We start from the raw sequence: 25,808 nt of genomic DNA on the forward strand, positions 1-25,808 counted from the left end.
TAGATAATAAAAATTCTTTAGGGAAACTATGAAAAACTTTTAACTGTGCAATTAATGCACAAGAAAGAAAAGTGGAAAAGCTATATACACAGAGACATAAAATGACATATCGACAAAATGCTTTGGAACATTTAGCTTTATAACTGCTATCAGTTTAAAAAGGCTTTTCAATTCCTTTATTTAGTTCCATTATTTTCTATTTAAAAGTACGATTATAATCTAAAATATCGCAACACCAATAGGTAAAACTGAAAGAAAGGGTTTTTTAACTTCTCATTTGCAGTAATCCAATACAATGCTAAATCTTTTGGGGATTATAACAAACTACATTAGGCCCAAAATTTAGGCTCCACATTTTGAGTTATTATAAATTTGGAATATTTAATGATTTACTATTTCGCTGCAAATGCTAATTCATTGAAAAACATTTAAGAGAATGCTGTCCATGTAGTTTTGTGATTAAAATACTTTATTAATATGCAGAATAAATGTATACAGGATCAGAAAGTTATACTTAAAATACAAAATGAAAATTTACTAAGTAAATCATTATAAACATACCTATCAATAAGAACAGGGTTATGAAAATGAAATGCAAGTATATCTCCAGGTTGAGGAAGTAAGCTCCAGAAAAATGTATCTCCTTTGTAAGCTCGCACAGCAGAATAACTTTTATAAGCTTTTAATGTAGTTTTAACATCTGCATCTGGATTTTTATGAGGATGATGAAGTGAGAGCTTCCCAAACTGCTTATCCTTTTAAAGAGAACTTACTTAAGAAAGTAGTATGTAACTTGAAAAATAACAGAATCTTATTCAGAAAGAAAAAGTACTTAAATTTGTTTAAAAAACTTTATTGCATAAATTTAAGCCAGTTTTAAAGATATGTATAGCAATAATAAGCAATTTAAGAAATAAAGGGACGCTTTTACAGTACAAATGTTTTCAAGTCTGCTTCTGTACTGTTATTTATCAGTTATTACTGTGTGACTATTAAACCACATTTCTTTACGTACATACACAAATTATAAGAAAGTAAATACATCTTTTACATCAAAACAAGAATGTTTCTGATTACATATACATTACTTCATCATCTCATTTTATGATTTTGTACAATTGAAATTTTCTGAAAACTAGTCACTACTCAGTAATACAGTGCATTGTCTAACAGCTAATCAAATACAATGAATTAATTGCACACTATAAACAAGAGATTTTTTGTGTTAAAAATATAATTTTAAAAACATCCATCTGGTATTGGAAAATATATTTGTTCATTTTATACTTAATTAATACATATTTTTTACCATTATCAGGATATGCAAAGTATGTGACCTGCTATTTAAATGCTGTTCCTCAAGAGTTACAATAATGCTTTATTAACACACTTTATATATTTCACATCTTGCTCATTAAGTACTCCAAAATATTTTTCAGATTATTTACTTCCTTTTTATTCATTGTCACAATCAAAGTTATCATATAATCTGTTTAAAAGATCTAAAAGCTTCACCTGTGAGATGGCACAGGACCTTCATATACTTCTGAAGTCCAAAAGTAATATTCATACATAAATTCTGAATCAACCTTGAAAAAAAAGAGGGGAAAATCCACAACGTTTTGCGTGAACGTTCACCCAGAAATCCTCAAAAGCAGAACAAGAATGAAATAAGAGCTTATAATACTAGAAGAAAATTATTCATCGTATTTAAGAATTAAAAAAGTATGACCTCAGCAGGGATTGCCACTTAGTGACAATAAATAAAAAATTAAGCATGGGTGAAAAAATCATTGAAGATAAAGGAAAATGGTCAAATCTGAATTTTATAGTAATAACAAGTCAATAGAAATTGCATATAAACACTGCAAGTGGCAGAAAAGCTAAATATACAAACATAAACATATATATATATATATATATGAAGAAATCTATACCAGTCTACTTGATCTACCAAAACTTTTCCCTAATATACTCAATATCATGACTCTTGACAAATGGAAAACCTACCTAAAATGCACACTTTTTAATAACTACATCAAGTTTCAAAATCAACCTTTTAAACAAGTCAGAGGATTGCCAATGGGCTTACATTCCAGCACCTCGATCTGTAATATCTTTTTATTTGTCAAAGAATTTAACTTCCAAAAAAATCTACAACCACAAGAGTTAAATTACTACAAACACACCTACAGATATATTGATGACCTTATTACAATTAATAATTTTGGTAAAATTGAAAACTCCGACATTTATCCGAATTGTCTTAAACTTAATAAAACTAATAATTCACAAAATAGCATACTTTCTAGATCTTCAAATCATTAACTACAAAAAAATTTTACTTTTTGACAAAACAAGAAACTTCAATTTCAATACTAACAAATTAATAAATTGGAACTCCAACATATCCAAAAAAGTAATTAACAATACTATAATTAATCAAATACAATGAATTAAAACTATATGCACAGATACAATAGATTTACAACACGAAATTTTGATCCTTATCAAAATTCTCAAAAATAATCTAATTCCCTTTCAATTTATCAACCATTGCCTTAAAAGAGTAGGCATTAAATACTCACTCTGAATCATTTAACTGATAGGGATATGATAATTTATTCCTAAACCTGAGAAGGCGGTATAAGTTGGATGACTGTCAGTTGAAAGATTTGTATATAGTGTAATTACTCAATTGTATATATTGTAAAAAGCTAATTGTCTTCAGACATATACTGTTACTAAAAACATGGGCCTATTTCCTGCCTTTAGACTGTGTATTAGCTCTTGGACAGCGAAAATGCCTTTTTCCTTTCTTAAATTCTTAATCATTGCGGCACGACAATTAGCCAGAAATTAATTAATTTCCATTCACTAGTATTTTCAAAAAAAAATCTTAACAGACGGTCTCTCTCAGATAAGAACTCCACAAAATACATCCCTCAAGAATTCCAAGTCCCACCCACTACCATAAATTACTTCACCCAAGTCTTACCGACTGATATTATTCAAAGCCCCTACTGCCGCTAAGAATTTTCAGACACCCTACACTTCTGAGTCAGACACGAAGAGAACACTTTGCCAACTCCCCCACTAGAAAGAATGTAAGTTACTTAATACATTTCTGGCCTTTATATCTTCATGTACATTCACTGATCTTATTTATATTATTTTCTATATTATTTTTATATTTTCTTTGATTTGTTTTTACAAAACTTGCATTATTTATCTTTTTTATAATCTTCTATGTTTATTTCAACTTTACTTTGAATTCGATTTCATAATGACAATTTCCAATGTTTAATTTCTACAAATAATATAGTACTCAAATGCATAAAGATGAAAGTGTCGGGGACGGTTACTTGAGTTTTACAGGATTTCTCTACAGTAATTGATTTTTACTCCAAATTGAATTGACTAAAATGCTTCATGAGAATAAGTTCTTTGAATATCAGCATTGGTTCATAATTCCTACTATTCGCGGAAATATTTGGCCTGACTAGAATTGCCGGTTTGGCTTTAACTTATAACTCGAGTAAAGACGAAACACTTTCGTATTTACGTATTTTTATCAATTATTGTTCATTGGACGGGAGTTGGTTTGTTCCCCTTGAAAAGTCAACTAATTTCCGATCAATGACAATGATTACATGTTTTAATTTTTCCTTTTACAATTGAAATATTATTCTTTGTGATGATTTAACTCCAGTCCCCATTAAAACATTATTAACATTTTGCTTTCAAATTACTTCAAAACATCTTTCAAAATATAACTTACCAGTATGGATGCACACTTTTAAAATAATTCTACTTTAATTAAACTTAGGAGATAATATAATCAATTAATCAATACTGTTTAGGAAATAAATTATATATATATATATATACATCTGTACAAAGATCTCAGGTTGTTTTTTTCTGGGCAGAGTTTACTTTTAATTGCCTAGTCTCCATATCACCTTTAGTTTAAAAGAAATCAAGAAGGAATATCTTAACTATGATGACCAAAGCCCTGACTTCAACTCTTATAAACATATTTGGGATAAGCTGTGTTAGACATCTCAACAACTACCGTTCCAGTATGCATCTTAATGCAGAAAATGCAAGGTACAAAGTATATGCATGAATATCTACAAATGAATATCTCATTAACTATGCATATCTGTAGGTTTGTAGAAAAACAAACTCACGGGATAACTGATTATTGAATTGACACTACAATGTTTAAAATATTTGTTTGAACGGGCATATTAAAAATGTTAGTTTTTAACAGCAGCAGAATTTGTTAAAATAAATAAATAAAAAACTCAAATACAATAAATTCTACTGAGAGCAGTAATATTTAGAAATTCACCTTCAATTTCTGGACCTTTCCTTTTAAAGATGAATGTGTTCCAACATGTTGAAATAGTGAAGGTTTATAATGCAACCATACTTGATCTTTTCTCTTCTTACAGTCTTTCTAAAATGAAAAAATACGAAAAACTCACTGTAATACTTTTCAATTCAAATTATCTACTGTTACCTTAACACAGTAAAAAGCAATATACCAATATGTCCAGCAATATATGTTATACAACAAATCGATTATTTTGCAAAAACTGTGTAAAAATATTTGCAAATTTAGATTCAACTGAAAAATGTTATTTTGACTAAAGAAATAAATTAATTTATTTAGTGTAATTTAATTTTTTTTTCAAATAAACTTTTTAATTTCAAAAACCATACAATAATAAATACAACAAATTAGCCGTAAATTGTTATAACATTCTCCATGATGAAAAAATAAGAGTTTCAAATAAACGTGCAGTAGCATGTCAGAACAGCTGTAGAATTAAGCAAAACAGAGTGATAAGAAGTTTGACTAAGAAGCACAGGCAGAAAATGATCCAAAATGTGCAAGTCACTCATATTTATTCAAATATCAATTTGTGCAACAACATGTACTTATATACATATTGCACACACTAATACTTGAACATAATTACATACTGCAATACACCTTGCCATACATACAATAGAAACAGTAATGTTGGCTACAGGCTCTTCTACATCATAAGCATTGGAAGATTCATTTTTGAGAGCTTTATTCCCAGCTCTCAGCTGATGATATCTCGGAAATACTCCATGAGTGAAGATAATTTGATTATAGACTATCTGAAGATGTAACTCATTTCTGTGCATGACGTTGAGAAAGATGTCGGAAGAAACTTCTTCTGTGCGCTTCTCCTCGGATTACTTCTTGCTTTTCTAGGGTGCGTTTTTTGTGCTGTCTTTAGTGTTTCGGCGCTTGAATCACTATGGAAACGTCGAATATTTCTCCCTCGGAGGAAAATTTTCCCCCGCTTCGTGATACACCGGCTGCTATCGGCGAAGAAGCTAAGCCTACCTCGTGGTCCGATGTGATGGATAACAATGATATAATGGATACTGGAACGGACTCGATGGAAAACGGATCATCTGAAAAGGAATCGTTGGAATTTCTGCGTAATGTAAACCGGCTAAATCCCACGAATATTAACATCATCAAAAAATGTGTTTCAATTAACGTGCAAATTGTTAAAAAGATAGACCAGGCTCACGCGGATGCAGTTATCAAGTTCTACGGTGTGTGCCTAGAAAAATTACAAGCTGCTATCCAACGGGATTGTGCGCTCTTGGATACTCCAGTGTTTTTAGCGGATCACATAATTAGTGAAATTAAACAGAATGTGAAATTGTATCAAGAATACTCCGTGGACCTGCAAGGTAAGTGTGCATGGTTATGTTATAATCTGTACGACTCTACCAAACTTGTTTTAGATGTAACCTGTAATGAAAATGCTAGTAATTCTCATGGTACCAAAATTGTTAAAAATAAGAGAAAAAATTCGGCCAAATACGCTAAAATTAATGATGATGATGGCTTTCAGAAACCATCAAAAACTGCAAAAGGAGTTCGGCTGACTCAGCCTCAGGCTATCCTGCCTTTGCAAAACAAATTTGCTAACTTATCGGTTCAAAATCCTAATACTGAAATTTGTCATGATTTAGTAGATGAAAATGTTAATGCTTGTATAGAAAATGTTGTTAAAAATTCTGATGTTGTATGTACTAATACTTCTTATGATAATAATGATGATAATGTTAATTCTGTAAACCAAGCCGGTGATGTAAATCCCCAGTCAGGAAACCCGCACCCGCAGTATGACCTGCAAGCCCCCCCCTCCTATTATGGTTAGGCCGAAAGTCGGCACTAAATACTATGATTTTTTGAAAGAGGTAGCTACGGAACTACCAGACTGCAAGTTCTTTGGCCGGGTCACTGGCGAATTTTTAAAAGTACTCCCTTCCACTGCCGAGGATCATCGGACTTTAAGCGAATTCTTCCTGGCTCACAAAATTGAGCATTATGTAGTTAACCCAAAAAACAAAAAACCAGTCAAGGTCCTTATTAGAGGCCTCCCTATCGACGCAGATGTAAATACTATTGCAGAGGCACTGCGTGAACTAAATTTCAATATTAACAAAGTCGTGCAATTAACGAAGTATTGTACCAAGGCACCAATGCCGTTATATCAGGTACAAATTTTCCCAGATAAAAACTTGGATGATATTTACAAAATTAAGCATCTAATGTATTTTAACATTACAGTAGAAAAATATATTAGCAAAAATCAGGTCCCGCAATGCCATAATTGTCAGAAATGGCATCATTCTTCTGACAATTGTCATGTCGCACCTAGGTGCGTTAAATGTACGGGTTTTCATAAAACTGGAAACTGTGACAAGCCAGGAAAAATTGAAAATCCTGTTTGCGTGAATTGCCTTGGGCCTCACGTGGCTTCGTATAGAGGGTGCCCCAGGTTCCCTACATACAAAAAAGCTAATAAAACCAATAATACTAGGCCAGGAGTCAGTTATGCTCAGGCAATTAAAAATACTAACAAAGTCAGCAATGCCTCTGCCACAAGTGTCTCTGCGGATGCGGGTCAGGCAAAAATGTTACACCCAAAAAAGGCTGATTTACCCAATTATGTAAGCAAACCAAATCTCAGGCATGAAAATGCTCTTAAATCTACTTCTGAATATATAAGCAATGATAAGAAAAATTTTAGTCATGGTTCAAATGATATTTTTGAACTCATGAACATAATGAAGGAAATTGAACATATCTTCGGATGTAATTTAAGTAAAATTTTTAATGTGTATAAAAGTAAACTGCCTGAACTCAGGAAATGCGAGCATATCCTGGACAAGATCCAGGTTCTGCATATTATGCTTGAAGAAATACACGGGCTCGCACAAAATGAGTGATTATGCATAATGACCTTATAATTGTAACATGGAACGCAAACGGATTGCACCATAAATTAGATGAATTACGCATTTTTGTAAATGAGCACTGTCCTGATATTTTACTCCTACAGGAACACAAGCTTAGTCCACACACGAATGTCCAGATCGCCAATTACTGTGTCTACAGGCTCGACCGGGAAAGGACCAACAGCCATCCAGGAGGTGGACTTCTAATCCTCGTCAAGCGCTCCATCACCCATCATCACACAACACTGCCACAGCTTTTAGGCCTTGAAGCCATAGCTATTACAGTCACTACACTCACCTCACATCCACTCACTGTTATCTCTGCCTATACACCCAGCAACAAAAGATCACAAGCAAATATTGCGAATGATTTTGAAGCGCTATTCCAGGGATAAATAGAAGGGTTAGGTCATTCCTTTGTTCGACTCCTTGCCGACACGAGCCTCATGGAAGGGGGGAACCAGAAGTAATCTGACGTGTCTCTGTTGCACCTGCTCTGATTTTGCGCCTTTAAAACTGTAGTTTCATTCATTGGCGAGACGATTTTCTGGAGATCGCATATCCCAAATTAATGTTAATCATACATATTTGTTTTCTAATAATGCAAATATTTAAAATAATTTGTATATATATATATATAGTTTTAGTCAGTTTTCCTTTTAAATTCTATATTTAAAGTATCCTTTATGTAATATGGCTTCTTGTGCTGTAGCAACGTGCCGTAACACTTATAGAAATACGAAAGGAAGAGATATTGTATTTCATGCTTTCCCAAAGGATAATTTGCTTTTGACGAAAGAATGGATACATAAATGTCGAAGACAAGATTCTATTAATGTGAAAAACGCAAGAATTTGCAGCGAAAATTTTCTGTGCAGTGATTATGAAGATGACATGAGAAATCGCTTGCTTGGATTACCGCAAAAGAAACTGTTGAAATGCAATGCTGTGCCGAAAGTAAATTTATCATGTGCAGTAAACGAAATAACACAAAGAAATCGGAGACATTTGAACAGAAAACTAATGCAGAGTGCTTTTGAAAGACTACACGAATTAAGCCCAAAGAAAATTTATTTTGAGGCCGAGAACGAAATTGAAGCTGACAATAATAAATCAAATGTGAATGATTTTGAAATAAAACTCATAAGTGACAATGCCCTATGTGACAATATCCCTGAGTGCCCTAAGTGTTAAGATAAACAAGAATGTATTGATAATTTGAAGAACAAAATAATATCCTTAGAAAATTGTAATAAAATATTGAAAAATAGAGAAAAGAAAAATTTTAGAATGTTTGCTCAGCGACAAAGAAGGTGGACGACATCTAGAAAGAAATTTGTATCGGAAATTCAGAAATTAAAATCCCAAACAGCGAAATTTAGGAAAAAACAGAACAGATCGGAGAATTTGGAAAAACGTCTAAAGCATATTTTTACAAAGACGCAGATTAACGCATTGTTAGAAAAGAAGGAAAAAATCAGGTGGACTAGTGAAGATATTTCACGTTGCATTGTCATAAGAGCTCTGTCATCTAAAAGCTACGATTTTTGGAAAGAAAAAATGGGAATTCCTTTACCTAGCACTAGCACATTAAAGAGATGGTGCGCTAAATTTTCATGTAGTCCAGGAATTCAGAGTGATGTTCTTGCTGTAATGAAGGAAAGATGCCAATATTTGAATTCTGTAGAAAAAATATGCGTTCTCAGTTTCGACGAAATGCACATAGATTCTAAACTTTGCTATGACTCTAAACTGGACCAAATTCTCGGTCCTTTTCAAAAAGCGCAGTTTGTTTTAATCAGAGGTCTCATTTCGCAGTGGAAACAACCAATATTTTTTGATTTTAACACTCCAATGAAGAAAGAACTTCTTTTTTCACTCATAAGACATATTCAATCATCTGGAGTAGAAGCGAAAGCAATAGTGTCTGATTTAGGAGGATCTACTACTTTGTGGAAAGAGTTACAGATTTCGATTAATAGTTCTCAGATTCCAAATCCAGTATTCCAAACGAAAAAAATATGGGGTTTTGCAGATTTAGCGGATTTTTGCAGATTCAACAACTTGTAGTTGTATTGCGACTGTACAAGTAAGCATATATAATATGTTTTGATTTGAAATATTTCTAGATGGCATTTTAGAAGTTAATAGCGTAAAGCATATTTCAAATGAGAACTAATTCTGTTAAGTTATTGTTACAGTTATTTTTATTGTATCCTCTGTTATTATTGATTCGATTTTGTGTTAGCTTAGCATTCTAGATAAAATATATATAAAGTATAATATTAAAGCAATTGGCATAAGAAGACCTGCCCCCTAACCCCCACTTTTGAAAAATTAAATAATTATTTTAGGTACTGTGAGTCAAGTTGTTTTGTCTAAATTAAGATAAGAATCTTACATGCATTTATTTAAATGAAATATTGATGTAAGCCTAAGTTACAAAATTATTTAAAAAAAATATATGATATTATATTGATATCGGGAGAAAAAAATGCCAATGTAAAATTTACAATTAGGCTGAAACTCAAACTTAGATTAGCAGAAATTTTGCCATATATAACCATACATGTTTAAAACTATGCCAATTTGAGGTTGTTTTTTGATTAATTTTAAATAGCTGTTATTATAGTTATCTTACAAGCAGTAGTACAGTTCTCTTAGTTAACATGCAGATAAAGAAATGATTAGAAACAAACAGGCATTTAAAGAAAAAAAAAATCTCTGCAAATAAAAAAAGGAACTTTATGCTTAGAGTAGCGCACTTTATCTATTATTTTAAAATTGAGTAAATACTATTAAATTTTGTAATGTTCAGTGTAAAATGCATACTGCAGTAACATTGTCTCTTCCAAATTATAGCTATCTTTCACACACAGCTCATTTTAAACGCTGGTTCTTCAAATTTAAAACGCTAATTTCTATGTTGTCAATTACATCTCCGCGCTCAGTGGCATCATTGCTACGTCATCACTCCTCACTGCATGTTTCAGGGGGAAACGCTCTATGAGCTAGCCCTTCTCTTTAGTCCTGGCGCTATTCAAACTTAACAGGAAAACAATCATAGGCGGAGACTTCAACGCACACCACAGCGCATGGAACTGCAGTAGATCAAACTACCTAGGCTCTGTACTTCACCGATTTGCCACTGAGGCCGGTGTTACCACTGCAGCTCCAGACACACCAACACGCTACAGTGCCAGATCAGCGAATGTTCTGGATTTCTTCCTTCTAAAAGGTTGTTATCACAGATCCATTCAAACCCTCACCGAGTTATCCTCTGACCATAATCTGGTCATGATACAGGTGGGAACTTCTGTCTGTAGCACACCACACAAAAAGGCCTTTATTACTAACTGGGCAGGATATGCCAAAGCCTTAAACAACACCACATTACACATTCCAACAGCCACCACGGGTGATGAGTTAGATGCTTTAGTTCAAGATTTTACTGCAAATTTAACAACTGCCTTGGATGCAAACAGCATACCAGTCACCCACAGGCACAAAGCAACTGATCCAGAGCTTAAGAAACTTATACAAGAAAGAAACGCTGCCAGAAAGGTCTGGCAAAGGCATCGTTTCCCGGCAGATAAAACCACACTCAATAGACTGAATCATCTGGTCAGGACTCGAACTTACAAACATACACAACGCGACTGGACCAACTATCTCACGTCCCTTTCAGCAGATCCTAGCTCGTTCTGGAAGGCGACTGCTAAACTCAAGAGATGCTACACAAACATTCCGCCCCTAAACGGCCAACAAAATACTGCCCTCACAGATATTGAGAAAGCTGAGTCACTAGCTGATCACTATGCTTCTCAATTTTGCACAAACAACATTTCTCACCCTCAAACAGAACATCTTGTTAACACCACACTCACAGAATTTCTTTCAAAACCACGCACGAACAATATCACTCCTGTCAGACCCTCGGAGGTCTATGGCTACATCGAAAAACTGCTGATCAAGAAAAGCCCTGGCATTGACAAGATCTCAAACAAAATGATCAGAAACATGGGAACACTCATGCTGCTGAAACTCACTTCAATCATCAATGCCATCCTAAGACTTTGACACTACCCAATGCCATGGAAGATTGCTATCATCGTGCCCATCCTTAAGCCTGGAAAGCCTCCAACAGAACCAGCCTCCTACAGACCAATCAGTCTTCTGTCCTCGCTCAGCAAGGTGGCAGAGCATATCATCCTGACAAGAATCCAAGCCTACATGGATCTTAAAAATCTCATTATCCCTCAACAACATGGTTTCAGGAAGAAGCATTCCTCTGTCCACCAGCTGTACCGGGTGACAGATTACATCTCCAAAGGACTGCAGGAGCGGCAGACCACAGGTGCCATCTTCCTTGATGTAGCTAAGGCCTTTGATCATGTCTGGCTGGAGGGCCTCATACACAAAATCATCACTCTGGGTTTCCCAGATTACATCACAGCCATCACCTACTCCTATCTTAAGGATAGACACTTTGTCGTTCGTGTAAACAACACATACTCAACCACACGGGCTATCAGGGCTGGGGTCCCACAAGGGAGCCCTCCTTGGGCCCATCTACTATAATATTTACACGAACGATATCCCACAAACACCACACACCACCCTGGCTATGTACGCTGATGACACGGCAATACTCTAAAAAAATGAATCTCCTGGTCCAGTTATACAAGCACTCCAATCTCACATCCACACACTCGAGTCCTGGCTTACTGCCTGGAAATTCAAAATCAACGTAGACAAGTCGGAGGCGATCTAGTTTACAAAAAAGGTACATATCGACTTGGAGGATATCCTCATGTATAATACCCCTATACAGTGGACTAGGCAAGCCCGATACCTAGGCATCACTTTGGATAGGCGACTCACATGGACCCCACACATTACACAACTTATTGCCAAGTTCCGTGCTCGTAAACGAACACTTACCCCCTTAATTAGCCGGAACTCCGTTCTCTCTATTGATAATAAGTTGCTCCTTTACAAGACCCTTTTGCGTCCCATACTTTCTTATGCCTGCCCTGTTTGGGGATATACCAGCAACACTAATATCAACAAACTGCAAGTCTTGCAGAATGTCACCCTTAGGCAAATTTCCAGAAGCCGATGGTTTATTAGAAACACGGCAATCCATGAGGAGTTGGAAATACCAACAATCCCAAATTATTTTGCACTCCTCGCAGAAAAATTCTATGAAAATATTCCCAATGTAAATAACAATTCAATTACTGTACCTCAATATGACTATACACTTGATGTTAATAGCAAGCGCCCACTTGCGATCCTAAGACATCTAAATTAACCCTTTTTTCTGTTAACCAAATTATGTAAACACCTTTCCTTACTTCAGCTTTGTTTTGTTTTTATGATCTTATGAATAGATTTGTACTGCTGCCTGACTCTTATTTTTGTAAATAATGTACATAATTCCTACTTTATATTTTATATATGTTTTTCCTACTATGTATTATTTAAGTATCTCTGGATTTATTTTGTATTTATGTATCTATGTGTGTTATTATGAGTTACCCAACTGTGTTATTATGAGTGGTCACACGGACGCTTGTTCGGACTAGCAATAGGAAATTTCTTTTACATGCCATTGCACACTTACCTCCGTCTAAGGCTTATCAGTTCACTGGTTGTTTCTTCTGGACTCTGTCATCGGTTCGTGTATGAACTTTCATAGTGTTCGAATCTTCAAGTCAATTGCTCGATGTCTCATTGAATCGAAAGTCGCACATATTATCCCGGGATAGCGTTGTCACGCGGGCACCCACTTTGCGATAACTCATCGAGTTTGCCTGAGCCGAAGATGTAACTGGTCATGAATACAAATCAAGTCTAAGACTGCTACACTGAGATATTTGCATGAGCAACATGTAATCCAAAACTAGAATGACACATGAGAATTATTACACATGCACTGCTACTTAAATGTTTTCATGTTCCCTCCAACTGTATGAGTTACTGTACTACAAATGTCATCTTATACATAACATAAAATGTCATTTAACACCAGGCCCCTCTTTCACGTATATATAACTAATAGCAGCCTATTGAAAAATGGAATTAAGTACAGTTTGTAAAATAAGTCACACAGCTATCAATGTCTTTAGAACATAGACCAAAAGGTTGCATTAAATGTTCCTCATGCAATCGCAGATCAAAATACCAGGAGTTATGCTACTGTGTCATTCTACTATGAAGGTGTGATTTCATGCTGTGGTATCATTCCCACTTTATTATCTGGGCTCTGTAGTGCCCAAAACCATAATATATACCATGATTTATAACAGTATGTTGCACCACAATTCAAGGCTTTGCTACTATCAGGCTAATTACTGATTGTGATGATTTAGATGTAATGGAATACTAACAGCCGCATAACTTAAAGGAAAATCACCATCAGGTAAGCACTTCCTAATAATTTGCACTTGCATTCAAGTTATCTTTAATTTCATCCATAATCACATCAGGTTACCATTGCTATCTTCTGATATCATTTGAACAGGTTCACCAGCTCTGTTCTTCACTTCTTTGTTGTCATTCCAGCCTGTGATATAGGACACTCAGCATCCTAATATATCAGCTCAAGTAGGTTGCAGTATTTTGCAGGAATAATCCAACACCAAACTCTTTTAAGTATCCCAATCTACTGAGCATATAACAGGTGGTAACCAACATGTTTCTTTACATGGAGCATTAAACAGAACATTCATTATTTTTTTCATTTCTTATGTGGCAGTGACAAACTGCTTTCAATAAAGACATTTACTTGTTATATACTTAAAGTTTCTCCCACATGGTAATGATTACAATTAGACACATGAAAATTTGATCATTTTCATACCTTAAATACTACTTTTATTTTAAGAGAACTTCAAAAATTGCAGTTTCCCATTGAGAAGGATGCAATTTTCATATTCAAAATGTGGAAAACATACTGATAAAGAAAGTGAAGAATAATAATTTTCATGTGTCCATACTTTTCCTCAATAACTATTAAACTCACTCACAGGGTATAATCCTGCAGTTTTTGCATCTAAGCTATAAGTATCTCCCTCGAGTGCCTTTTTTTAAAAAGTTCACAATTAGTTCTCGATTAGTCTTATCAGGGAAATTATTGCTTTTAGAACAAAATTTACAAAATGCTTATTTTTATTTCTGAAAATTAGTATTTTTCTAACCCAGAAAATAGGAATTCATTTATGATTATATGGAACAATGATTTCGTTGGTTTAAATACTATAGTTCCTAGTCAACATGTCATTTAATTTTGTATTTCTTTCTAATTTTAATTTAGAGATCAGAAAACATGATTTTCAATATAAAGTGAACTGAAAATTTCACAATGAATATGCAAAACAAATATCTGCATGAAAAATAATAATTAAAAGGCAAAACGTATATGATAATTAAAAATTTAAATAGAAAAGTACTTTTATGTGTGAAAGGCAACATGTTTATTGTTGTAACTCCTCATGAGAAGTAACAAAGATGATTCTTACGGTTGTAAACTATATATTTTATTTTGTACTAAAACAATTTTACTAACTTAAAAGGTTTAGACATTTTTATATCACAAGTTACTCACAAAACATCTTCTCTATATAAAAACATATCTTGTTGTTATGGATATATACAAAACCCAATTATAAAATTGCTAACAATGAATATTGATATGCAACATTTACATTTTACAGTTTACTACTTCATGACGAAACATTTACATTAATAAAAATAATACTTCATGAAATTAATTTTTTTTGTATGGATTTTATATTACAGACAAATCATGATTATTTGAACTGAAGGAGATCAATAAAGTTCATAACCATTTCAAATAAAATATTATGATTGCAAGAATCTTCCAAATTTAAAAGGTTACACCATCTGTTCCGAGTTTTCTTTTACACTCTAGTTAATTTACTGTTGCATAAAAGAGAAGGGAAAATACATTCAGTTACTGTAGTTATATATCATTCATTAAACAGTTAATCATACAACAATTTCAAGAATAAAAATGTCCAACCAAATAATTACATACAGTAGAAGTCCAGAAATCCGCAAAGCTTGGGACCAGAGGTTGTGCGGATTTTAGGATTTTGCGGATTTCAGGACACAAAAGATAAAGCATAATATTCAGACTATAAGTACAAAATAAATAAGGCATATTAGATACATTTAATTAAATTATTATATACATTATTGCAATAATTTATTATATGCATTAAATTATTATTACATATATAAATTGATTATATTATTCATTGTATTATACGTACATAGCATCGAGGTTTGCCCATTTCCCCTCATGCAAAGATTTCCGGTTTCGGATTCCAGTGTTAGAATCAATGTTGCTGTAAAATTTCAACAGCTTTTCTTTATTTTTCCGTATATCATACATAATCGTGTCGCAATTCCATACCATTCTGCTATAAATCGAGGAGTAGCACCTGCCTCCATCTTTTGCACCTTTTGCGATACCGTCAATGCAATGTGTTTATGTTTTTCAACGTTGCAAGCAGTAAAATCATGAGTGCTGATCTTATCTGTCATTGCATTAAAAAGGGCTGAATTTTAAAATATTCTTAATTTATCCACAAAATATCGGGATAAAAAAAAGGCAGCAATAAACAATCTCGCGAAATAACAAAGCTTAGAAAATACAACATGAATCGTGAACTTAACGAAGGAGTTGAGTGAATCGTTTTACCTCGATGCAGAAATTAGAGGGAAAAAAACTTTTATTTTTAAAAGTTTTTTTATGTCAATAATTTGGTATTTCTGTTATGACTCATTATTATTCGGTAATTATGATGTCATTATTCGGTAAGTGTTTTTTCTTCAATATTTCGTACTCAATGTTGCGGTTTCCGGAACCTATAAACTGAATGTTTATATTTTGAGAGGCAACGCAGATTTCAGGTCAGCGGATTTTCGGTATTTGACTGTATTAATATCAACAGTCTGTCAAAACATTGATGACAGATGTAGTAGATTTTATGCATATTATTTCATGAACTCAATATCTGTCAGCATTTACCTTTGTTTACATTAGGTTTTGGTTTTCATGTTATATCATTTGTAATTAGTTTCCCTTATTTGCAGCTTTTTTCTACTTCAGCATTTTTTAACAAAGTTCTAATAAATGTTTATAAAACAAATTCAACAAAGTGCCTAAAGTAAAAAAATAGGAATTATTAATAAGCTGCACATTCATATATGTCTATTAAAATTTCCAAATTTATCAGTATAAAGGTGCTGTACACCCACACTTCAGTATGTAATGAACACTACTTCCACTTCATTTGATGATTCATAGTGTAAAGGCAAACAACAACAAAGAATTTCATAGCTTTTCTAACTAAATGCTCAAAGTTATTGAATTAAGAGTACGTGAAAAAAGGTATCTAAATATACTATAAATCATGGGTAGAATGCTATTTTTAAACATCCAGCAGATTACCTGCATTCAGTCTTACTCACACACACACACACACACACACACACAAAAACAAAAAAACAAAAAAAAAAAAGAATAAAATATCAGATGAAATTCTGTGCTTACTGGATCTTTATCAAAACGGCAAACCTTAGTCTGTACTACATGATCCAAAAGCCAATCAACTGGTTTATCATTATGAAAAATAATGAAGAAAGTGATTAACTTGGACAAATCCACACATTTAAACATCTTCCCTGAAAGACAGTGCAAAATAAATAAATATACTTCTGTCATTCTTTAATATGTTATCTCTAGTTAAACATAAATCTTAAAACACCATAATTGAAAACTAGCACATTATTCATCATAAAAAATATTTAAAAAATTGAAAAATAGAAAATTTCATGCAAAATTTGATAAAATCGCTTACAAAACAATCAATATTGTTTAAAGCTTCAAGCTTAAAAATACTAATTTCTCATAGATGTGAAGAACCATGTATATTGATTTACAGCTTAAAGGCAATTGAAAAAGTAAGATAACAAGGCCTCTTAGAGATGCATTTTATTATACAGACTAATAGATATATGGATACACAGAAGTAAGGCTCTCATAATCATTATTTCTCATCATCGTTACCCTGCTTTTACAAACACCTCTTCCAATAATAAACAAACTTATTGATACCAGCATAAAGGAAATCAGCTAGTTAGACTGTTTAGGGATGCTATGGGCTCAGAGTTTTTGCTGATGGATGACAATGCTTGGCCTCACTGAGCATATGTGGTGTCAGAATATGTGTAAACAGAAGATATCACTTAAATGGATTTACCACCTTACTCACCAGACTTGAACCCGATTAAGTATGTGTGAGATGCCTTACAGCACCGAATTTCAGCATGCCAAATTCCTCCTCTGACCCTCCAGGAGCTGAAAAGTGCACTTTTACAAGAGTGGCACACGATTTCACAAGACTTGATCAATACTTTGGTAAAGTCTGCGTGGTATGCATATCCAAGGGGACCTATACCATATTAAAGAAAACTTCGTTCCACATAAGGTGTCTTAACTTTTCCACCATTTTTCAGTTTCCATAAAGTTGGTTTTAATTTCAATATTTTGTGAATAATCAACTGCTAGACCTTGTAAATTATGTTAACTAATGCTTTTGTACAAATTTCTATTAATAATTTTTCATTAAGTATAAGTTACATTGTATTTCTGTCATTATCATTTAATTTTGATGACCAATGTAAGCTTGGAGATCATTTGTATTTACTGCTATTAGATGTCCCTGTATTGAATGATGAAATATCAAGACAGTTGAAGTCAGCTTTTGTAAACTTTTATCCTGGTTACAAATTGTGAAAGTAATGGTAAAAGCATGTTAGTACTTTTAATTAGTAAGTTTATAATTATACAGAATTAGAATCAGTACAGAATTAGTAAGTTCATAATGCACAATCTGAATCTCTGTGATCATTTAGAAGATTAATCATAAAGTAATTTAAAATTAAAACTAAAGAATACAATTAACATAACACAAACATGGTAATCATGTCAACAGCTTATAAATAGAAAGCACTTAAAAATATGTTGCAACTGTAATGAAAAACTTGTGACAGTTCCACAATATTTATTATGTTTTTCAATATATGTAACTCTTTGTCATACAAGACAGCATATTTTAAAATACATCATAATTCTGTGATAAAGGACAGAATATGTAATATAAAATTTTAGCAGTAATTTTTTTTAACCTCATAGCTATATTTTTTATTAAAAGTTTCATTTATGCTTAAAATGCACCATGCACACAGTTATATTTTATGCATAATGCATAAAATGTATCTTTTTATTTTATATTTTTTTTGGGGGGGGAGCATCTCTGCATATTAAATTCTTGAATATTTTTGCAGCAATTTAAAAATCCCTACTACACGATAAAAGATAAAACAGTGATTACACATGTAAGTACATTCATATAAAATAAATGTAAGCATAAATTATATATATATGCTTTAAATTCTTGTTATAATTCTCAAAATATTAATAAATCTCCAAAGGGAAAATTTAAACAAATAAAAATAAATTATTAGATTGTAGAAGACATAAGTTGGAACACAGAGCAGTGAAAGTTGCAGACAGAAAGGGGTGGGAACTCTGTTGTAAACCTTTGGGATACAAACCAATGGCCTCAAAACTTTAACACTATTTCCATGCTACCAATATATATGCACAGATTGTTCAAACTTAAATTACAGAAACAATTAAATAGATAAGATTTTAATTTAATTTTTTTGAATTCATTTAAACGTACCATCGCCTAAAGAATTAATTACAGTTGGCTGCTGAGATTCTAGTGAATTTCCTATTAAAAAAAAGTTTCTAACCAGTGTTTTGATCAAAGTATAATATCTTGTTGAAATTGTAACATGATAAGTCTGATGAGGGTGAAGCTTTGCAACTTTGAGTAAATGGCTACCTCGCTAAATTGCCAAGATATTGCTAGGCTGGCAATGGTTTTGGCAACTAATTTTTGTCTTGAAGGGGAAAAATCATCATACCTGGCAATCATCCGGCAACATTTTGGTCCACTTCCTGTATAACTATAATTGGTATTCTAACTGAATAACTGTAATTTGCCCCTATTTGTAACTGTAACCATATCCAGCCCTCATATACCTCTCAGTAATTTTGAGGAGTGGATGCTACCAGATTTCTTGGCAGCTTGGATTAAATTATATAAGACAGGAGATAGCATTCGTTTTTCAGTTCAGAGTCGACTTCAAAGTACTGAGATATCTCTGTGTAAGTATTTCAGTCTTTAGATGCCCTTTGGATTGCATTGTGTTTAACGTTCTTCGTAGAGTGAAGTGTAACTGCTGATTGTGCTCTCTGATACTAAAAAGAGCTGTACGAGTATTTTTGTAGAAATTTCCAGAACTGTAAACTAAAATAAAATTTGTTAATCCGTTATTTGTTTTGTGTGAATCCAATCTATTATTAATTATTATTATCTACTCATGCAATAATATATTCTGACTAAATGATGTAATTACAACCACAAAAATACTAATTTAGGCTATAATTTAATGTAACAGAAAACACTAAAAATTCATCCAATTTAATTTTTAAAAATAACATTCATTTTTCACCTACCACAAGAAAATTTTGCTAATGCCATATCATATTTGCTACAGCAGTCTGATGCAGTCAAAAGCCCACTCAAAACGGCCCAGTGCCATATGAATATTTAATAATGCAATGTTTTGGTAAGTCATAGATATAAATTCCATTTTTTATACCTGAAATTTTTAATACTGATCAGAGCTCTATGCAAATAACTAGCACTATAGATAAAATTACGCTTTTTTAACTCAAGTTAATACAGTCAAAAGTCGTTAATTCAGACACCCATAATCCAGAATGATCTATAATCCGGACTTCAAAGCTACAAACTTTCTGCGCATGCGTCGCGTTGACATGTGCGCATAAGGCTGCGAATATGCGCATGCGCATAATACGTTTACGCATGCGCATAATATGTTTACGCATGCACGTTTAATGTATAACGGACATTATAAGCTAAGCTAAAATTATTTAATTGAGTTAATGTTGCAGATTGCATTGTTCCTTAATCTTCGAATTGGATTCGCCTTATTATTTTTTTGCAGACTGTTAGAGCAATTTTATAAAAGTAAGCTTGAACTTTCGATTATGTCAAATAGAATTTCCGATATATATTTACTAATATGTAAAGGATCTACAAAGTGAAAGTATGTTTTGAAATCCGAAATCTCTTTATCAATTTCACGCTGCTCTGTGGTGAGGGGGGGGGATGCTGCGGTGCACAATGAATTCGAAGTTGATCTGTCAGCACTATCCTTATCTTCAGGGCAGATGTTTTTATTTTATTTGGTTTATAATTCCTTACTAAATGTAGTACTTCATCTCGATGTACTCCGTCTTTGATATGATTTAAATCAAGTTCCTAATCATTATAATTCGCTTCCGACAGTGAAGAAAGTGACACAGAGGTTATTGAAAACAAAAAAATTTCGATTTGACAAATTAGTTGGTATTCTCGACACAGCAATTATAGGACTTGAACAGCGGAACTTTGTAACTAAACAAGAAATTATGTCTGTTTAATAGAATTAAAGAGAAAGTATTAGCACATGAAACGAAGCAACTTAAACAACTTACATTGAAAGAAATGTTTAATAAAGTAAACAAATAAATATTAAGCTTTTTCTTTTTGTAAATTTTGATACCCTTTAGATCATAACTATTCTTTATTTCATAAATTACGGTTTCATATTTTTAATTTTGTAACTTCTGCATGCCGTCTTACCATGTTTAAACTGGTGATGCAGAATCGCCGAAGTCCCGATGAGTCCGGATTAACGATTTTTGACTATAGCTCGTTGACAGTTTCAATGCACAGATTTCTCACTATAATGCAGCTATTTCTTAACTTCAGAAACAAGTATTTTTAAGAAATATATTCTTTTCTTGAAAACCATTGCTGCATCAATCAGAATTATTATCAGCATTATTATTATTAATACCGAATGATTTCTCCTCTTTCCTCCCGTTACTCCAAAGTTTCTACAAAACGTACAGATAGAAGCTGATCAATGTTCCACTTCATGCAGTCTATTTTTGTTCATAACATCACAAATGTCAGTCAAAATGAATGCACTCGCTGATTGAAGAACCACATATCGAATATATACAATTCGCATAAGTGGAAATGGGACAAAGGTGATCATTCCTTCATATAACTTATCAACTTGTTATTCAAAATGGTTAATTTAATTTGTGAAGGAAAATCACTTTCCTAATGACAAAACTATAACTGAATCAGTAGATAAAAAGGGGTTATGTGATATTTTTTCCAAAATGAGATTAATGGGGGGGGAATGCATTTTGACACCAAGCATCAAAAGCTGTGAAAAAGTTCAATTCTCACCCTATGGGGTGAAAGAGCAGGTTGTAATTTGCAGAAGTTATAAAAAGTGAACATGCAAACTTAGGTGACCCATTTTTACACTGTAGTCAGTGACTCGCCTTCAATTTTCAACAATTAATATCAGCAGGAAAAAAAAAAGTCTGATGAATGATTCAAACAGCAAATTTTCAAAAGATCATGCACCTAAATTTTCATGTGCTATGTTTTAGCAGTTTTTGAATAAAGCTGTGAGATCAATATATTTTAAAGAATAAGGACAAAAAGTTTTGAACATTACATTGGCTAAAAAAAGACTCATAGTAATGATATTTATGAGGAGCAGTCAAAAAGTTCCTGGAATTTTTTTGCAATTCCTTATTACCACAATTTAGGTGCTCATTTACTTAATCACCTTCAAAGCAGGCTCATTCACAACACATACACTTGCTCCTGCCATATGAAAGTTCTGTTGTGGTATTTTCTGAAGTTCAACCATCACATTGGTTTTGATGTCTTCTACAGTGAAAAAACAGTTACCTTTGAGACCCATTTTGATCTTGGGGAAGAGCTAGAATCTAACAGTGCTAAATTCAATATATAGGGAAGCTGGAGGAGGACTGGAATGTTCTTTTCTGCGAGCCATGTCTGCACAACAATTGACGTATGGGAGGGAGTCTTGTCATGATGCAGTGACCACCCTCCTTGCCATTTGCTGGGCCATTTTCTTCAGATTGCCCCCCCTCAATCTTTTCAAAACTTGAAAGTAAATAGGGCCATTAACAATTTGTTCAGCTGTTACAAATTCATGATGCACCATACATTTATTCTTGAAAAACACAATGAGCCCCACTTCTGTTTTGGACTGGACAAGATGTGATTTCTTTGGTTGAGAAGAAAATGTTGAGTCCCATTTCGATGACTACATCTTTGCCTCCAGGTAGTAAGTGTACACTCAGGTTTTAATTGTCTCAGGAAACATCGGGTCCTCTGTGCTTTTTGCAAAATATTCGGCTGCAGTAAACTGCCAAGCTTCCATTCCATTTGGGTTTAGCAGTCACAGGAAAAACTTTGTACTAACAAGATCCATGAGAGATCCCCCACTTCTTGTGCCAACCCATGGATGATCATTTTTTGGTCTGATCTGACTGCCTGTATCACTTTTTGATCATTCCTTCGTTTCTGGAGGTTGAAGGTCTCCCACTGATGCTCTCATCTTCCAGCAATTCCCGTCCACTCTGAAATCCTGAAAAACCCCATGTAAGTGATTGTTTAGTTTTAAAGAATTGCCACTGTAAACTGTATGTAAGGCTAACAATGTTTCTGAAGCAGATTTCCACAATCTGTACATGAATTTGATGTTCACTCTTTGACATTGTGACAATTGATCACCACACACTCCTACCTTCAGCTACACTGCCTGTTATGAATTTTGGCAGTAAATAAATATAGTGGTAGTAAAAAATAAGTTAATTATTTGTAGTGATAAAAGGTTACAACAAAATTCCAGGAACATTCTGACCGCCCGTTGTATAAACTATACTTATAATTTTTATTAACTTATTATGCTGCACTTAAAAACATCAATAAAAGTATACAACTTATAATTAAATAATGAAAATCTATTTATATACCCAAGCCCAAGAACTCAATTGTGTTGAGACTTATTTAAAACTCGGATCAAATCAAGGATAGAAAGGTAATCTGTAGTACAATTCAATTGCATATTTTGATATGTTTTCTAGAACAGATAGTTTACAGAATGTTTAATATGTCAGCAAACAGTATTTTAGTTCCCTTATCTGAAATTGCACATTTGAGGCTTACTTTCAAAACTGATAAAATTAAATTAAAACTTGGCTGTGTATTCAAATGAAAATGCTTAATGAGTATGCATTGACTGAATCTCCATTCAGATTTAACTGAAATTGCCAAATGAAAGCTGGATTTTGTCTTTTGAAAGTTGGTATGTATGTTTTACACCAATTATTAGCAACTATTCAAAAGAACACAGGAAAATCAAGATTGAAGAACCCATTTTGAAAATGTGGAAAACTTCAAAGCAGGTAATAAGTCAACATGCTCTTATCAGACAATATGAAATTGCTATTTTTTAAAACAAAGATATTTGGATAGTCATTGTGAGATTCATTTAACGTTCTTGAAAAATGCATATGTTTACAATTATCCTGGTACCAATAAACAGCAAATTTGGGATTTCTTTCAAATCCTTCATTACAAAAACAAACTTTACTTATGTGACCCTACAGCTTAAATTTCCATTTTTGTGCCACAGTTCTGGCTTCTAAAAATTCATGATTATATTGAAATAATTATAAAGAAAACTTTTTTATTAAAAACTATTGACGATATAAATCCCTCCTATTCAGAGTTATTAAGATTTTGTTTTAAAATATGACAGTAGCAAAATTTTACATATACATTACAGTCTCAATAAAAAATTTTCAATATGTAAATTTAACGCTAACGTTCACCCGTTACATTTAAATAAGTAATGGGAAATTAAAAGAAAAATATGGCACATACCAATGAATCCTAGCTGACAAAAATCTAAAATCATCCATTCCTTTTTTTCTGTTATTTGCTTATAAGCAAATTTTTTCATAGTGTCTATATACCCTGGTTTTGACAAAATATCATCTTCTAACTGAAAAAAAAAAAGATTAGTATTTAATCATATAAAAAATGACACTAATACATGCTGAATACAGTTATGCTTCAGTCAGCAACAGAAAGTATAGCCATAAATTTAATAGGATTATTTTAACATTTGCATTCAAGTAACCAGAGACAACCCTGGTTAGTTAAAATGTTATTTAACATCTGTTAAATAAAATTACACTTTTATGCTTGTACTGTAAACTGATATTTAAAAAAAAATGAACTGTTAAAAATTTGAATCTTGCACAGTTATAAATATTAGGAAACAAATTTATATGATATATAAATAAAAAACTGAATAGTTTAATTTTTTTGTACAGATCCCATATATGTCTGTCTGTGTGTGTGTGTAATAACTTTGATGGTATGATGACAGAAGAAGACCCATTAACTAATAAACTGGCTGGAGTGGTGGGGATGATGATAGCATATAGCTTGAATCTCTTAAGTAGTGGATGACTGGAAGTCAGGAAATCACAACTAGCTTGATGGTTGAATGCATTTTATTTCTGAATATAAACAATTCTGTAGAAGCACATTCTGTTGACATCACACAGCACAATGCATACATTCTACCCCCATTGTACTATGTGATGTGATTGTGCTATGCACAGTATTTTATATATGCAGATTATATTGTTAGCATAGACAAACACTGCAAAGTTAGTTATAGGTATACAAGGTGACATCAAAAGTGATATCAGTGCAGATGCTTTGAAGTGGTAAGACTATTACCAATCAGGTTAGCAGTCTGCTCCAATTTAGGTAATAATTTGTTACAGACTTTCTTCATATTTTTATATCTCACACAGCCTCTCGTTTCAGGAGAAAAAATACTTGGTGATATAAATGCATTAGAGTGCTAGCAAAGGCACAGAAATTTTGTATAATACCCTCTTAGACACACACACACACACACACACACACACACACACACAAAAAAAAAAAAAAAAAAAAAAAAAAAAAAAAAACCCGCACCGAGAATATATAAAGCAAATTGGACACATATTTATATGCATACAGTTTTCGACAAAAAATGCAAAATTTTTCATTTTGGCTGCCAATGAATGAACGGTTGTCGCTACAGTGCATCTGATCTGCACAACTGGCAGGATATTTAAGAGGGGAAATTATGATTCCAGGTCATAAATGTAGAGATCATCGACGACCGATGCTGACTTATTAGAATACCGAGCGAGGTGACGTCATCCCAGCTTAGGACAGTGCGGAGCATTCCAGACAAGGTGAGATAGCATCCTGATGTGAAAAGTGAGCAGAGGCAAGCAGATGGCTTGTAAATCCTCCAAGAGTTGGTGGAAACAGACAGTTTCCTTTGATGTTAAGTTCCTTTAACCAAGCTGATCACATTACCTAAAGCTAGCCATGGATGTTACGTGT

General features: G+C 33.1%; 1 protein-coding gene across 4 annotated transcripts in view; it reads right to left on the reverse strand.

Moving 5' to 3' along the window:
• Positions 1 to 25,808, reverse strand: part of Mgat4a (alpha-1,3-mannosyl-glycoprotein 4-beta-N-acetylglucosaminyltransferase a) — a 329,166-nt gene that overhangs the window by 24,248 nt on the left and 279,110 nt on the right. For all 4 annotated transcript variants that reach the window (XM_085809615.1, XM_085809617.1, XM_085809614.1 and 1 more), the window contains 4 exons: positions 24,276 to 24,396; positions 16,898 to 17,028; positions 4,358 to 4,465; positions 562 to 755 (listed from right to left, as the gene is read on the reverse strand). In XM_085809615.1, coding sequence (XP_085665741.1) covers positions 562 to 755; positions 4,358 to 4,465; positions 16,898 to 17,028; positions 24,276 to 24,396 — 554 coding nt within the window. The remainder of the gene's footprint in view (positions 1 to 561; positions 756 to 4,357; positions 4,466 to 16,897; positions 17,029 to 24,275; positions 24,397 to 25,808) is intronic.

The sequence above is a fragment of the Stegodyphus dumicola genome, chromosome X2 (genome assembly GCF_044657685.1).
Source record: "Stegodyphus dumicola isolate Sdum_Otavi_A_Nest chromosome X2, ASM4465768v1".
Classification (NCBI taxonomy): Eukaryota; Metazoa; Arthropoda; class Arachnida; order Araneae; family Eresidae; genus Stegodyphus; species Stegodyphus dumicola.